This window comes from Falco peregrinus, chromosome 1 (genome assembly GCF_023634155.1).
Source record: "Falco peregrinus isolate bFalPer1 chromosome 1, bFalPer1.pri, whole genome shotgun sequence".
NCBI lineage: Eukaryota > Metazoa > Chordata > Aves > Falconiformes > Falconidae > Falco > Falco peregrinus.
The window spans coordinates 57828002-57841328 of record NC_073721.1 but is presented as its reverse complement, the minus strand read 5'-3'; the positions used below and the strand labels follow the sequence as shown (position 1 = coordinate 57841328).

Sequence of the window (13327 nt, the reverse complement as noted above, 5' to 3'; positions counted from 1 at the left end):
TGCCACGAAAGGCATCAGCTCTTTCCATATTCTGACCCCCCATGTCTGGAGGGAGAACCACCAGGGAGTGAGACTTGCACACATGCTGACGGCCTTTGTCTCATACCTATGATGCAATACATATTCTCCCCATTTTGCATTAGCAATGCTCAACCAGTCATCCGGTTCTTAAAGCAACCTTGTGAGTCAGAATGGGTCAAATAATTCAACCCACAGTCAATCCTTGCATCATGCTCAAGACCTGTAATGATGTTATTACATCATATTAAGTATAATTTTCTTCACTTATTTCCTCTATCTTTCAGTAACAACTACCGATTTAGGTTTTTAGACATATTTTTCCCAGGCTGTGCCTTCATCATATAGTCAACCATGCTATCCACATCAGCAAACCTGTGGGAAGGAGACTTTCCAGAAAGTGGCCTTAGCCAAACCCAATCAGAGGGGCACAGCTGATCAGATGTTCAGCAGAGGCACAAGCGTAGGCAGATGAAAACATAAATGGTTAATGGTGATTAATGCTACAGCTTCCATTTTCAAAAGGCTTGAGACACACTGATGAATTACTTCACAGTGGCAACATAAGGATTAAGCAAATAAGCACACATTGAGAAAACTTGAATGACTTGCCCAAGATCCCATAACACAGTCAGCATCGGGGTCCAAAACACAGTCTAGATTTCCCAGCCTATACCCAAATATATTAATACAATTATCTTGGTCTGGGACAACAATAGGGAGAAATACTTTTAAAGCACATTCATTTTTCATTGGTGAAGTAAATAGGAAAAAAAGAATTAAAGACCAAGAAGAAAGATTCACCTCAATAAACTAAGCACAAACACTTCACTAACAAGAAAATATGAAAAAAAAATGTACATGGGGAACACAAGGTTTAATCAGAAAAACAAGAAAGCTAAAGCAGAGCAAATAAATGCTAAGTCAGAATTGTAACAACCAGCATACTATTGACATTAAAAACAGACAGAAAAGGGATATTTGCCCATAGTTGAAAATGCTGAGGTTTCAAGAAAAACTAACTGAACTGTTTGCCTTTTTAATGCCTCAGAAAAGGTGGAGACTGCCTGAAATATCTTTCCCAGTGCAAACGAACAGGTGTTCCGCAATAATTTGATTTTATCCAGAAAACATTTTTCTGCTGAGAAAGTACTCCGGCTGAAGACTTTTTCAAATCTCTGTCAGATACGCTATAAACAACTGCTTGGGATGCCCAAGTTCTGAATTTAGGGCATCTCAATGAGCCCATAATACAATGTCATAAAGCAGCATTTATGCGGCAGACATGCCAGCAGGCTCCATGAAGGAAGACCATATGATCGACTATGGTAAGGAGTGGCAGTGAGCAAGTTGTTCCTGAGAAGGACAGCCACAATGAATTGAAGCATAAGCAGGTGACCTACTGGAGTACACAAATGCACACGCAATTCTGCATGCAGGTTTACAGATGCAATTGCAGTGACTGCCTGGTCAGACCACATATTTGGTTGGTGCAAATCACTACTCAGGCATCTGAACATGTAGATTCTGTTAAATAAAGAAGTCATGCATACAACTGTAAGCCCACAAAGTGTGCGCTTCTGAATATAAAAGTAGGTTTTCAATCTCTAAGACACCCAGAGCTTTACATCTTACACAAGGTTTGCTCTCTTTGTCTAATGAGCCAAATCCCTTTTTCAAAATGACACAGTAAATATCACAAAACAAAGTAGTTTGATCATCTGTAATTTTTAGAATAAAACATACTAAGACATAAGCAGTAAACGAGGTATACAGTAAATCATAGCAGATTTTTTAAAACAGGAAAATAAAAGGAAAAAGATAAATAAGCACAGTAGTATTACATTGCAGAAGACACAGGAGTAAGTAATCCAGGATACCACAAGAGCAGATTTCTTCCCTGATAGTAATCATTCATTCAAAAATCCTGTTGTTAAGCTCAACTTCCACGTGTTTCAATCACACCCCTCCTGCCAGAAACTACCAAATCCAACCTCTGATGTTGACCCTCTACTCTTGACCTATCATGCTTGTTAAAATCTCAAAATATTGAGTAGATTAAAATTTACAGCTAGTTTCCTTAGAAACTATGATGTGCTGCACAAAATTCTGAGCACACCAGAATAAAACTGATTTTAAGCCATGTTCAGCAAGATTTTGGGGCGACATACTGTGGAATTTTCCTCTTTGTTTTGCATCTTTCCTTTTTATTCTTGTGGTCTTTAGATTTGGATTTTCTTGTTCTCTTTACCTGTATTTCACCTTTTTCTTTCATGCCTCTCCAACCTCTTTAAATAGGTGTTTCAAATTTCCCCATGAAAGTGACTCAGTGGCATAATTGCATTTTGAAAGGCACCTGAACTTCTGTGCATCCAGGAGGGCGGGCTATTGAGATCCACATCTGTGGAACAGGCTGTGAGGAAGCTCCTCAATGAACTGGAAAATTCAGAATTAAACCAGCTCTTTTCTGAGTGAGTTGGTACCACATCTGGACAGTGAACAAACTGTTCTTTCCACGTATTGCAAGTTTCATTCTCCCAGTGAGGATTTTAATTTTAAATCTGCTGCCAGAGAAGGTGAATCATTACAGGGCTTTCACAGCTGGATATTACCAGATTCTGTAGACTTCCCTACTGCAGAGATTTCTTCTGTCTTGGCCTCTTCTCACAATTAACTCTTGTTCTGTGATCTGGCTATGACATTTTTCTCTTGTAGTCTCTACTCTAGATATCCTTTTCTCACTTCCCCTCACTATCCCTCACTTAAAAGTTTAACACTTCTAAAAATCTCACAGTAGTGCTTTGTTTAATTTTTTCTGACTTTTAAATTGCTCTGTTCTCAGACACACTGGATTTTAAAATCTCTCTTGCATATTTATAAATTCTGCAGAAGTAATATAATGTTTTTGCTTGTACTTCTGTTATTTTCATAGCCTTTCCTGCTGCCGTTGAGCTTACATTTGTATCATCAGTCCTCTCCTTTCTTCTATCCAGAAATTCTGTGGGGCATGCCCAGGTTCTTACTCAAAAGTACAAGAACTTTCATCATTTAAAGAGCAGCCCTCTGATCAGCAGCCAAGTCTGACATCACAAGGGTAGGAAATACATCTCATACAGCGAGGTATGAAAGCAAGAGATCAAATGTATTGCCTTGCTTGAGTTAGCTTCTTTACACTGAAGAGCAGAAAGCCACACTTCAGTATCACAATAAAAATAATTCTTGACAAATTTGCAGCAACGTATCTTTTTATTCCTATGCAATTTAAGACCAATAACATTAACCAAATATTTACTTTACTTCAAAGAATTATAAGAAGCATTCAACAATAGTAGAACTACTCACGCAAGTCTGCCTTCCGGACATTCCTCAATCTTAATATTTTTACAGTGAGCAAGTTGAAAGGAGATACTGGTCTCTGCGTGACAATTTGAAAAAAGAAAAAAGATAACATTGAGATTAGTGTTATAGTCTCTAGTCACAGAGTACTGTAACCTTAAAGTTCTAACGACATAGATAAAACAAGGTTTTTAATGTTGAACCAGTATCACTTATCAAACCAACTGGAGCAGCTGGAAAAACTACACAAATTTTTGGCACAGAACCCTTTTCAGGTCTGAAATAGAAGCAACAGGTTTCAAAACCACGTATGAGTTGAGAATAGGTGCTGAGAGTTTGATCTGATAAAGATCAGTTGTAACATCGCTCCATTATTATCACAGTAAGCACCCCTACAGCACACGCATGGGCATCTTTGCCACTTACACACCACTGCCTGCAATAGAACAGACTGTCTCTGGGACACCAAACACCATCACAGTAGCTGTATAAGCAGAGCTAACCGACTACCATGCACCAGCAAAAGCTCCTGCACCAGCACAAGCTCCCGCACACAGCCTAAAAGGCCAGAAAGGTAGCTGACAGTGATGAGATACTTCTTGTGAAGGCTCTGATCCATCTCTCATCTTCAGCCCTGAGCCCCAGCAGAAAGCTACAAAACCCTTTCCAGAAATGATCTTGGGAATGAACTCACAACTCCACTAGATATCAGACACCTTGGGCTCAGAGATACTAACTCTACAATACCTCCTAAGTTCCATGGCTCATACTAATAAGTCTTCATATTCCGCAGGCTATAAATTAACTCCTTCCCCATTTCACCTTGGAGATAACTACTTAACATCTTTCTCTCCTCTCCCACACGAACATCTATGTTTCATAGGTACTGTCTTTCCTTTAAAAAACAGTGTATACAGAGATACCTTTTTGCTCAACACTTGCTTAAAATTGCCATTAAGCTTTGAATATACTGATTCTATTTCAGAACAGAAACAGTCTTTGTCTGTTAGACAACAGGCTCTAGAACAGGAACTTGTCTAGTCTTGCTAGCTACACCAGCTGCTAAGAACAGATACTAACTGTACTCCTAAAGCCTCTCACTCCTGCATTCACAGACATACCATACCTTAGTAAAGTTAATACTAAGACATAGGTCCTAACACAAACACATGGCTTTCATTAGTCTGCATCTGAAGTGCCTGTATTAACCACAAGCAGCAAAAGTAAGAAAAAGGTACTGATGTTAACTAATAAAATGTACCCTGCTACTATTTCCTTCATACATGCTGTACATTTTGCTGGGCCGTTTGTCTTTCCAGCTGTAGTGCAAGGCTTAGCCTGAAGTGTTTCACAACACTCTGACAAACCATCAAGCAACTGGGACTGTGACGTGACATCAGATGCTAACACAATGTAATAAAGCAGGCCCTTCTCCTCACTGATGAAAACCTCAGCACCTCTGAAAATGCAGCAGAGATGAAGACCCACCTCCAAGAAACAGCCTAGGTAATCCCCAGCACATTCTTTTGCACTTCCCCTTGGGTTGGCAAGGGGCCTGAAGATGCAGAGTTGAAGGTCAGTGAGACAGCAGCAGGAGGGTTGGAGCAGTCACTGGTATGGGCGCATTTGTTCTGCATTATCTGCCCAGACTCTAGCACAGGGCACTGTTTCATAGTGCACTGTTTGCAAGCACTTGAGTTGTCAGCTGTGGGGCATTCCAGCTGTCTCAAAGAATATATCACACCTCTACTTGCTCTATTATCCCAAACATGGCCACAAAGGAGAACTTGGACAGACACATCTTGAAAGAAAAAAAGATGGGGGGAGGGAGGGGGAAAGAACCCAACAAAAAACCCACAGCAAAATTACAGTCTCCAACCAAAAGCAGCCAAAACAGGCATCATGGCCAGACTACACAGCTGAACTGCCAAAACTACTTTCCTATATGCATTAAATAGAACAGGGTAAAACACAGAAGCACTTCTAGGCCCAGAGACCAACTGCCAAAGCTTGTCCATCCTTGCCAAACCCACTGACGTTTGCTACGTTTGTTGGTCCCTGCCTGCCCACCCAGTAAGTCCTAAATGTTTTTGTCCTGAGCAGTGCTATTTGAGCAGAAATGGAGCATATCTTTACCCAGGAAGCATTCAAGAGTTCACAGCAGAAGCTACCCATTCCAGAGAAGTGCTGTAATGACTAAGCTTGATACCATTTTAAAGGAATAATCTCTGCTCAGCTCTTTGAAAACAAGCATCTTTACTTTGTGCTTTCCAATTTTGTGCATCTCAAGTGGACAGCACTATCACATGCAGCCCCAAGTGGCGCACAGACAGGATCTCAGAAGGGTGTTCCTGTGCTCAGCTGTCCCTGTTAGCTGGATGTACCTACTAATGCAGTTCCCTCCTCAGTTGTTGCAATTCCCATTCTGGCATACCTTAATCTCCAAACATATCCAATCAACCCTCAGTGCTTCACGCTGGGTTACAGAGGCTGTTCCCATACTAGAGGCTTGGAAGTCAGACCTCGTGGCTCCTAACTGTTAGGTGCTTTGTCATGTCTAGCTGTCAGCAACCTACTCAGTGTCACACAGAAAAACTCTTGAGGCGTATTTTAAACTGGATAACCTGCTAGCAACGGGCATTGACTGCCACATCCTTCTCTTTAACGTGATGATGACCGTATCCCAGACTGGGTGAGTTCTGAGGCCAGAAGCCTCCCAGGTCAGTCATTATGCACACTTGGACTATCAGGTTCTGTATTTATTTCGTCTGAGACGTGATCCTCATAAACCGGAAACACAGGCCAGGCATTTTAATAATCACTGTTGAAACTACTTAAATATGAGATTGCAAATGCAGGCCTTGGTCACACTATCCTACGTCAGATAAAAGTTCAATTAAGTCCTGTGGCACACTTGCACAATCCTTACATACCGAGTACCAGGGGGGCCAACAGGAGCATTCGCATACCTGAGTGCTCATCCATATGAGTAAAGAGGTAACATAACTGGGCTCTAAAATGGCTCTGTTTCAGTAAAATTCCAAGCTTAAGTCTTTTAGAGATTTTTTTTTTCCTTGAGGAGACTAGAGTGGAACACATACAACATTCCCAAGTTACACCAAGAGAAGAGGCAGTTATCAAAGTAAAACAGTGTGTCAGATCTATTTGGAGCAGAGCACTCTTCCCTGAACTTCCTCTTCAAAAGGGAATAGGAATCTCACCACTTCTTTAAAAACTATGAAGAAAACACTCAGCACTGTCAAAAAGAGTGGCTGGACTTTAAAGGCAAGATCACTGCCTTGCTTCTGGCCGGGGTCAGATATGTGGCACCTTTTAACCTCATAGAGTTTCAGCCTCAAGGGCAGGCAGGATTTCATTACATTACCATGTCCACCACCTCAAGCAAAGTCAAGAGCATAAGTAACACATTTCCTTGTACTACATGTTTTGTATTTATTTCACCTATTTTAAAATATCCCATAGCTGGGTCTTAAGTCAGTAGAAGTTGCTAGGGTTGTTCCAAAACAACAGCAAATGGAGCAGCAGTGACTCAAGGCCTGCTTCTTTCCAAGAGCTACGGAGAACTTGTTTGGCTTCAGACTGCCATTTTCATGTGATTTTTCTTCTCTTCCTGTGTGCAGCTCTGCAGCTAGACTTGCATGTTAGAATAAAGCCAAACCTTAGAACAGAAACCAAATTGAGCACTTCCACAGTTCAGCATGGCTTTTTCTCAAGACCACGCTAGCCTAGATTATTTTAAGATGACAAAGTGATTTGTGCAATCTAAAAAGTATTACTTTTTTGCCTGTCAGCTTAAGGGCACTACCAGGTTTTCTCACCAAATATTGTACATATTCCCTTTAGTTTAAATGGCAACTCAAGTTTAAATCACACACACATCCCATGAGTTGCCCTGAAAATAACTGATGATAGCTATTTCCTTAACTGAGCTACTGAGTAATAAAAAGCGACTCAGATATAGCATGCTTACACTATTTATCATCATAACTACCAACTTGAATGGCCAAAAAAAAAAAAAAAAGCTCAGGTACTTTCTGATTTTTGCCTCTGAAAGCCTCAAAGTGTCAGGGCAGGAAGAAGGGGCCGCCTACTCCAAAGTGTATGTACTATATTCAGATTGTTTCTGCCACCCTGAATACCCTAAAAGACAAGGAGCACAACCTAAAGCCACTGAACTGCACAGGTCTCATGCCTAAGGACCTATTAACAATGTAAAAAGCACGAAGGATGGAAAAAACCAACCAAACAACAGCTTGATCCTCTAAACACAAGCTAAATTTACAGGACTAAAAATAACAATTTTTATGAACTTGGCGTATCTTCTTAGGGCTGTGAGACTATACACAGAGGCCCAAAAATAATTTCAAAAGGTACTTTTTGAAGGAAGTCTACGAAGTCTTTCCTTTACCACCGCACTTCACATTGAACAGAGAAATTGAGTGGTTCTGTGGCACAATCAGGCATCAGATACTGTCAATAACAGCAAACTTCCATGAGGCAGAACAAATTTACCACCGTTTGGGAGAATCTCTGTATCACTGCAATCCCCCGTGTGGAACCCGAAACAAACCAGGCTGGGAAACCCCAGGCAAGGGCAAGAGTCTATCCTTCCGACTGTGGAACCCCAGAGAGTTGCAACTGACACTGGCAGCCCCAAACACATCACAAGTGTCTGAACACAGCCCCAGCCTGCTGAGGTTGCCGTTGGTCCCATTCACTGGCTCATAGCAGGTTATCTGATATATTTTCCTCTATGCTAATACCTGCAAACATGAATATCTGCTAATTGCCCAGGGAATTTTCATTTGCCTGTGCGAAGAATTCATCCTCAGTGCAGCCTTTACAAAACACCTTGCTCTTTTTTTTTGCATTCAGAGAAGACTGGGCACTGCTTCCACTCCTACCAGGCTGATGAGATTGGGTTTGTCAGGAGACTGAACACGACACGTTTATTTCAGTTTTACCTGTTCTGACACTGTGTTTTTAAACACCTGTGTTTTAAACAGAGCATCGCAAGCTCTGTGGCTGGTCATTACAGCACAAAGAAAGACTACAAAGAATACCAGAGCACTAGGAACAACAGAAAGACCCATTTAAACAGAGCCTTCTTATGAAGAAATAACGTATAAGACAAGCGTGACAAGGAGTCATCCAAAGAAATCAAAACATAAAAAAAGGGTGGAATTAAAAAAATAATATAGGTGAAGTACAAACCAGCCCAGATACAGTGCAACACATCTCAGAAGCATCACGAGCATGAGACACCAAAGGCCAGACTATGCAGAGTTTACTGAAAGCTAAGGCAGTATTTCATCTACAAAGCTGAAGTTGCAGTATTTACTGAACACTGAAAACCTGAGCTGCAGTAGTCTTCCCCCTAGCCACTGAATTCCTAACATTTTTTCTGATGATCTACATTCAGCACTAGACAGCATTTAATGTACGGCCAGCTAATTACTACCTACCGTTCTCACCGCTGGTGCTGAGGTGCCCGTAAAAGTCTAGGAAAAACAACACAAGGCAAAGTTAAGGAAACCAGGCTACAAGTTAAACACTTATTTTAGGCTGACATTTAACAACATCTCATATTCAAAGCCATACCGAGATGTATATTCATTAATGACACTCATTAGGTGCTTTACCAACCACCAAACCCATCACAATTCTGTGCCAGCCTCTCATTTCCTTGCCACCAAGCTTTTTTAAGGAAGCACAGTAAGTAATATTGTTAGCCCTAAAACAGAGCTGGGAAATGCAGACATGCCACAAAATTCTGTAAAAGGTTAAACTAGGAGAACATCCTTCCAACCATGAGACCCGAGGAACAGCAAACTCTCTTTCCATGGATCGCCTGTACATCTCAAACAGCTCGTTCTCCTCTGTGATCACCTTAACTGGAATATCAGACAATTTTACCCACTTTATGCTTGTTATCAGTTTCTTTTGCTTACCTCATTTGAACTTAAATTTGATCCCATTTTGCAGCTCCAGTTGCATATAAGTCCAATTTAGAAGATACCAAGTCGTACGGCTGGCAGAAACTCTTCATGCAGATTACAGGTGGAGGAATAGAGATTTTATGACAAGGCTCTCCGACTCCACCCCTTTATTATTTCCAGTCATTAGGCAGTCTCCTCCCCACTTCCTCCAGCCTATTAGAGCATCTCAACTGAGTCAGTAGAATGAAGAGTTTTCTTTTCTACCTACTGTGATGTTTGGGGGGACTCAAAGCAGCCCCTTTCTGCTTTCTTGAAAATACTACTGCTAACAAAACGTTTTGCATTTATGCAGTAACTCTAACCCAATCAAAGTGCTTGTGACTAAATCACAGCTCTGAGAGTATCTCTGCCCTGCCACCATTGTACCACAGGCTAATGGAGAGGTACCTCAACAGCTTCTTTCCAAACTGTGAACACATATACCTGCAGCAGTCTTCCTCTAGCAGCACAGAGTTAAGCAAGGGAAGCGAGCCCCTCGCAGTGCCACAGCTGAGTGGCTGCAGGACCCATGCTCCCCTGCAGCTGCTTGGGTATCTGTGTGTTACGCTCATTGACCTTGCCATGTGCTCAGTATTCTTTGCCCGGACATTTAGCACAGATCTAGAGAAAAATGTGAATCCATGTCCAGAAATCTTGTGGCTTGATTTTAAATAAGAGGGAAGGAAGGAGCTACAAGCACTGGGTGACCCATGGAGGTGGAAGGGTGAGGCAGGACAGAGGGTTGTGCTCTCCTGCATGGGCCCAGGGAGCCCAGCAGTACACCCATTACTTCAAAGGGACCTTGCGTGCGCTTGCTCCAACAGCAAGCCCAGCAGGCACCCTGCAGGAAACATCAGGGCAGAAAACCCTCCCTCATGCCTCTTTGCTCTGGTGTGCAGTGACTCACTGCCTGTAAGTGCAGTGTAGTCACCCTAAATTAGCATGTATGTGCAGGCTGGTAGATTTTTGAGCAATGCAAGACTGGGCTTTGGCTCTGCCACACTCTTTCTGGCCTCTCTGCTTCATGACAGGAGACAGTAGGTACTCAACTCTTGCATCACAAGATTATTTTAAACTCAGTCTCATTCATATTGATGAATAATTCACACAGGTAAAGAAAGTAACCATGCAAACTGCAGTGGATGCTACCTAAACATGCTCCCCTATGCCGTGGAGGCCAGTATCAAAACAATTCTGCACAGAGGAGGTGTTGCCCAAGGAACATCACAGAGAAAAAAAAATGTATTTTTTCCCCTCTTACACATACAAATTGTTTCCTTCTATGTTGATGTCTGTGTGATGCACATGTGATGACTGTTCACGAGGGTCTTATGCAAAATGTGCAGTGGCACTATCTGGCAGTTTTCATCTAAAGCATTTAACAACCTTCTGCTTGTTCCATAGTCACACTTTGCACGGACTTCTCAATAGATAACGAATCAAAGAAAAATGTCTCAAATATGAACCTGCAGCACCTGAAATGCTCCTTGAAGGAACAACCAAAAGATATTTCCAATGGACGTGACCACCTCTATCCCAAAGACAAGATATCTTCCTTCACTCTGCCTTTATTACTTTACATCTATGTTAAATACTTATGAACAAATTTAGGTGGAGCAGTTACACCTGAGAATCACTTATTTGTGCTCTTTCTCACAAAACTAGTCTTTCCAGCTTTTGAAAGAATGCTTCCCTGGAAAAATTCCATTATTTAAAGTGGGAATCTGCTTTCACTAAAAAATTCTGTAAAAGTTCCTCTATCAAAGTAAAGAGGGTAGGTTATCCAGCTCAACTTCCCCAAGTTCTCCCAGCAGGTACGTATATACCATCCCAGCTGTTTCACAGCCAATACAAGACTCCATGACATTACATCCTCATACCCACATCACTTTTAAGATCTAGAAATGAGATGTGACTTCACAGTTTAGAACATTATTCCAGAGTCCGTGCATCTTGCCTGCTAAATGGTTTCCTGATGCTCAAATTGTTTTCCCTTTCTTGAAATAACAGCATCACCAATACCCGTTTCTAAAATAATTCTTCCTGTCCTGCTTGTGACCACCACCAAGTTTTGTATCTGACATTGCCTTCCCTTAAACACTGCCCGTCCAAGACACAGAAGGCAGCTTTGGAATACACAGTATCTTTAGAAGCTTTGTGCAAGTCGAGAATTACAACGTCAAGAGTTTTTCATTCATGCAGGAAGTTCATAACAGAACTAAGTGCTGAATGCTCGTAACACCCGTAACAGTAAGTCCTTGTCAACACAGAAAATTTCACCTGTTGATGGCTTATTCACTGGTGTATATAGGGACTGCACAATCTGCTTCAAAATAAACCTTGATATTGTAGTTCATCCCATTGGCGCTTTACAGGTAGCACTATGTCCCTAGGATTATAGTTTCAAAAAGATTACTACTTCAAATGTTAAATATCATGCTGGGATTTTTGCATTTTTCCTTAGTGCTTCCACAATTCAATAATTTCAGGCAACCATCGAGCATGCAGTAAGTACATTCACAGGTGAAGTTAGCTGAAGTCTAAAGAATCATATATTTGCTCTTTTTAGCAATCACATTTCTAGAGTAAATAATTTAAAACTGGTAGTGATCTTCACATACATGCTGCTACTTACACTCTTTCTTTGCTTTTTAAAGAGTAGAGAGACTGTCTCACTGATGAGGGAACACACAGCAGCCCCTTTAAAACTCTGAGCCGTAACAAAGAAAGTAAACAGGAAGATACAATTTTTCTCTGCTCCCCATCTACTTTGTAGTGCACGTTTACATGCACTTGATTTTTTTAATCTGTGTCTTACTTAAGGCAAAGTGGAGCAAATATAAGCATCCTGTTGATGTGAGACAGTCAAAATTCATCCAAACTACCTGTTGCAAGCACTGGTTTCCCCAATGTGATACCCAGATCATTGCATATCCAAGCGCAATAGGTTGCAGAGAGCTGTAACAGCTGCATCCAATATCCTACAATCACCTTACACCACTTTGTCACCTTCCGATAATCCAGAACTACAGAAACATATGACTAATGGGGGATTTCATATTACTGCAAAAGAAAAGTATCCTCGTACCATCTTTGGGATGACAATGGGAGCTGGTCATCATTTAAACACCTTGAACGTAACAAGAAGGGTAAATATCCAAAAACCGCTATAGGTGTTACAAAATGATAGGCAGATGTCACATTAGACAAGAAATACTCAGAATTAACAAATAAAGCAAATCAACATATAAACAAAAATACTGTCAGTTCTATAGTTGGGGATTTTCCCTGGCTCTAGCCTTTCAGTTTGTTTTCCTTTGTCTGTCTATTTTTTAAATGCCATAAGCTACAAAACCCACACAGACCTCACCCTGCTGATCACACAAGAGAGAAGGCAGTCCACATCGAATTCCAGTTATACAATGGACCTACACTCAATAATATCTGCACACAAGAAGATTTACCATGGATGAAAAGCATCACTTCCTTCCCCATGGTATCAGATTTCAGTCTCTCAAAAATTCAGTTCTGGCTAGATACCTTTTAGTCTGCCACCAATTTAAAGCAATTGTCTGCTTTATTTATAAATTTTTTAAAAATATTTAAAATTTAAATAAAATTTAAAATTTAAATAAAAAATTTAAAATCTATAAAAAATAAAAAAATTATAAAAATATTTATCTATAAAAAACAAAATAAAATCTTACTTTCACATTATTATGCTGGCATTTTATTTTCATGTTTATACATACAACACCTTCAGTACGTCTGTCCTTCCATACTCTACAATATCCTTGATTTTTTTCTATCACAAAGTAAAAAAATAAAAATAAAAAATCACATAAGACGCAAAAAAGGACTTGCTGAGAACGCATTCTTCAAGAAGGTGACAAGGGGCATAGGTTACAGAAGTCTGAAACTTTTTGTATCATCCATTCGTAAGCAGGAGAGACCTTCAATCTGAATCGGAATTT

At 40.7% G+C, this 13327-nt stretch overlaps 1 protein-coding gene across 1 annotated transcript in view; it reads right to left on the bottom strand.

Annotated features, from left to right (window-relative positions):
- The window catches only part of LOC101925011 (cytosolic phospholipase A2 epsilon), a 35852-nt gene extending 23870 nt beyond the window's left edge, over window positions 1–11982 (bottom strand). The window contains exons 1-3 of the mRNA XM_027789239.2: window positions 9327–11982; window positions 8841–8876; window positions 3361–3433 (exon numbers count right to left, since the gene is read on the bottom strand). Of these exons, the coding sequence (XP_027645040.2) occupies window positions 3361–3433; window positions 8841–8876; window positions 9327–9353 (136 nt within the window). The 5' untranslated portion in view covers window positions 9354–11982. The remainder of the gene's footprint in view (window positions 1–3360; window positions 3434–8840; window positions 8877–9326) is intronic.
- Between the last annotated feature and the right edge of the window lie 1345 nt (window positions 11983–13327).